The sequence below is a fragment of the Galeopterus variegatus genome, unplaced genomic scaffold (genome assembly GCF_000696425.1).
Source record: "Galeopterus variegatus unplaced genomic scaffold, G_variegatus-3.0.2 Scaffold2966, whole genome shotgun sequence".
In the NCBI taxonomy this organism is placed as follows: Eukaryota; Metazoa; Chordata; class Mammalia; order Dermoptera; family Cynocephalidae; genus Galeopterus; species Galeopterus variegatus.
The window spans coordinates 250,504-254,578 of record NW_007729077.1 but is presented as its reverse complement, the minus strand read 5'-3'; the positions used below and the strand labels follow the sequence as shown (position 1 = coordinate 254,578).

General features: G+C 47.2%; 1 protein-coding gene across 1 annotated transcript in view; it reads left to right on the top strand.

The window, feature by feature from the left end:
* Nucleotides 1–3,173: 3,173 nt before the first annotated feature.
* Nucleotides 3,174–4,075, top strand: part of TMEM163 (transmembrane protein 163) — a 60,925-nt gene continuing 60,023 nt past the window's right edge. Inside the window, exon 1 of the mRNA XM_008583566.1 lies at nucleotides 3,174–3,217. Coding sequence (XP_008581788.1) covers nucleotides 3,174–3,217 — 44 coding nt within the window. The remainder of the gene's footprint in view (nucleotides 3,218–4,075) is intronic.

Below are 4,075 nucleotides of genomic sequence, written 5' to 3'. Positions count from 1 at the left end.
GCAGCACAGAAACCTCACAACCTTGTAGGTCATGGCTTGTGCATGACCTGCATCAACCCTAGTGTGAGAGAATCTCTGGAAACAAAGGATTTGCTAACCTAGAATGTGGCCGATGCAGTCTTGGGCCTCTTCATCACTGTGGCAGATGGGGTTTTCTGCAGAGGAGCACAACAGTATCTCCCCTCTCACGTGCTCTCCTGCAATGTTACCCTGCCCCTCCCTGTCAAGGGGTGGCGTCTCATTCCCCTCCCCATTAATCTCAGCAAGCCTATGATTCACTTATAAGCAGCAGAATGCTCTAGAAAGACACTGCATGTCTTTCAAGGTTTTGCAGCTTCTTCCCAATTCTCTGGGAACATTTTTTTCTGGGAGGTGTTGGTGCCATGTAGGAAGCCCAGCTACACTGAGGGATGTTGGTTAAGCATTCTGGTTGACAGTTCCAGGTGAGCTTGGCCTTTTAGTCCTCCCTGTTGTGAGATGAATTATCTCTGTCAGTCCTTGTTATTGTTCATCTTGGATTCAAAGTCCAGGGAAAGATTCTGATCAGCCCAGCTTGGATCAGGTGCCTTGGTCAAGGTAGGGTTCAGTGCCTGTCAATCATCCTTTCGGGGAAAGTGTAGCCTGAAAGGAGGATTGAGGCCAGTTACCAATGAATGGGGAATGGATGCAGGTCAGGCCCAGCAGGTGCTCACAACGGATATTGCCTGAGTCAGCTTTTGAAAATGCAAATCTAATTGTCTTACTTCATCATTCTCAAAGATGTCAGGAACTCTGCATGGTTTTTAGAAGAAAGTTTATACAATTTAGCTTAGCATGTGAGGCTCCTCAGGGTTGGCCCTCACCCATCTCTCTAGCCCAGCAGTGGTCTTCTTACTAGGGCATTTGTGATTTCTTGGGGAGAAAAAAGATCTCATCCACTTTCAAGGCTTTAAATGCAATCTGTATGCTTAGGACTGACAATTTATGTCTCCACTGGAATGCGTCTCTGAATCTAAGCTCCTTCTCAACACCTCTGCTTGGATGTCTAATAGACATCCCAAAGTTAGCACATCCAAAACGGAACTCCTGATCCTCCCCCGAAACAAAAATAAAAACAAAAAACCCCTGCTTCTTCTGCAGTCTTCCCCATCTCAGGAAACAGCAACCCCTCCTTCACTTTTCTCAGATCCAAAGCCTTGAATCTTTCTTGACTTTTGTTTGTTTCCTACTATTCATTAACAAAACTTGTCAACTGTACCTTCAGGATATATCCCCAGACTGAGACTCAGGATCAGAATATAACAAGACTCTCCTCTTCAATGCCTCCCCCAACCCAAAACACCACTTGTCACATTGTCACCAGGCCTGGTGTAAAAAGCCTCCTAACTGCTCTCCCTGTTTCTGTCCTTACCAAGCAGCAATGACCCTGTTAAAACATGTCACATTGCACCACATTTCCAAGTCTAAGCCACCTGTGGCTTCCCATCTTCGTGGATGCCTGAGTCCTGACAATGGCTCTAAGTCCTCGTGTGACCTGCCCCTTACCCTCTGACCTCACCTCTGCCATCCTCCTCTCTCTCACCCCCCTTTGGCTCACTGGCTGCCTGACGTTCCTCCATTAAGTCAGGCAGGCTTCTGCCTCACAGCCTTGCTCTGCCTGGAAGGTTCTTCCCCCACATATCTGATGGCTTGCTCCCTAGACGGTGTCTGACACAAGGCAGGTGTGCAGTTAAAATGTGCTCAGTGAGTGGGTTCTGACAGCCCTGGGACACGCTCTTCTCTCCTCCATACCAGGATAACTTCTTTGGGTTCCTTCAAAGTCAGCTCAAATCTCAGCTTCGTTAGGAAGATTCCCGTGTGATTGAAATGCCTCCTTTCTCTACTCCTTGAGGAAAAGGATCTTGTCTTATTTGTCACCGTATCTAGTATATAGCAGGCTTATTGCCAAGTGGTAGACCCCCAGTGGATATTTCCCTCAATCTCCTCTTTGGTATAGTGCTTATTTGTGATTCATAGGCAGTGTGTGCACACACATGAAACTGCAGAAAACGTGGTAGGGTCTGCAGGGAAAAGCGGGCCTCTGTTCCCCACGTATTCTCAGCAGAGCCCATCGCTGTTTGGGTGTCTGCCTGATATCGTCTGTGCATAGACAAGCAGGTATACTTCAGTAAGTATTTAAGAAAAAATTTAAGTGGATGCAGATAATTGCCCTGATGTTGAAAATACTTAAATGGTTCACTTTGAATAACCAGTGTACTTGTTAAGTAGTAAGATTTCTGGATATTCTTGTTTTCCTGAGAAACACAGGTTTACCCTGAGATCACTTTTTAAATCTTTCTAAAACCCACTGGTTCCTTTCTTACCTCACTAGGTGGAATACACTGAATATCAGCCAGTTTGCCTCAGACCTCACAAGAACTGGTCGAACCCAGCCCCTGCCCCACATCCCCCTCCCCTGTCCTGTGCTGCGTCATCCCTTTCTGGGATCACTGTGGTTACTTCTCTGGTCTCCCTCTTTGGTCTCTTCTCAAAAGAGCAGCCAGAGGGATCCTTTTTGAACGTGAGCCAGACCATGTCATTTCTCTGCTCACCCCTCTGTTGGTTTCCTCTCCTACTCAGAGTAAAAGCCCTGGTCCTTATTGTGACTGTCAGGCCCTGCGTGGCTGCCGAGGTCCAGCCACACTGGCCTCGTTGCTGTTCACTGAACCTGCCGGCTTCCCTCCTGCGAGGGAGCCTCTGCTCTTGCTCCTTCCTCTGCCCAGAGTGCTCATCCCCAGCCGGCTGCAGAGCTCATCTCCTGTCTTTTACATCTTTGGTCAAATGTCCCCTCATTAAGAGAAGTGTGACTCTGGATATAAAATGACACTCCCAGTATTCTCGCCCTTTATTCTGCTTTATGTTTCTATACCTAATGTGCTTAATTGTTCACGTGCCTATTGTCTGTTTCTCCCCATGTGAGCTCCATGAGAGCTGGCAATTGGTCTTTCCTGTCCACTGCTGAGTTCTTGCTCTTGAACACAACAGTCGGTTTCTTGTTGATTGATGTAAAGAGTCTGAGCTTGCAGCATATATTGGAAGTAGAGGTCCTAGATAGGGTTTGGCACCCTTTAGACAGGCGTTTCCTTGTTTCTTTCTCTCTATCCATCTCTCCACACCCCAAAAACAGCAGTGTGAGACTTGGGGGCCCCAGGAAAATGGCCCTGGCAGCCCTGACTCAGGAGGTGCCTCTTCAGCTCAGGTAAATGTATCTAGCTGTCTGCACATTCTCCCTGAAGCTCAGCAAGTCCCAAACAAGACTCACTTCTAGCTCCCCACTCCAGCCTCACTACCTGCTCTGGGATGTGCCACCACTTCTTCCTTTATGGTCAGTCTTGAAATTGGGGTTGTCCTTGCATCTTTTTTCCCCTCTGCTCGTATCTAGTCAGTCACTAAGTCCCACCAATTCTACCTTCTGTGTTCTTCCATATTGATTCTTCTCAGCTGTCACCGCCCCTGCGTAGAGAGTCATCACTATATTTTCCTGGCCATGGTCTAACATGGTCTCCCAGCGGATTCCCCTGCCTCTACTTTCTTTCCCTTTAACCCTTTAACCCCCCGGCTTCAGTCAAAGGGGTCTTTGCAAAGCCCAGATCACATCATGGGTCTCCCTGGCTTAAAATTTGTCAGTGACTTCCTGTCACCCCTGAAGGTTTCTCCAAGCTCAGTCATATGTGTATCACCTTGATGATTTGCCTTACTCCTGTACCTCCTTTCCTATTAATATTTACCTAAATGTGGTCATATTTGACTTTTTCCCTAAGTAGTAAATCCTTAAAGTCATGGGGTGATAATCATTTTTTTTAATGTACATTAAAATATGTAGCTATTTCATACAACGTGTTGGTCCACATGCCATTTAACATCCATTGCATGTACCATGGGTGATGCGCCCCTTCTTTGTGTGGCCCTTGTGTTGCTGCTCCCCTTGGGCCAAATGCTCCTGGAACTGTATCTCCACTTTGAGCTTCCACTGAAATGGGGCCCACAGTGTCTCCATGCTTTTGTTTGTGAAGTCCCCACCACAGCCTTCTAGTTTCTCTGCTTGATAATGCCTGCC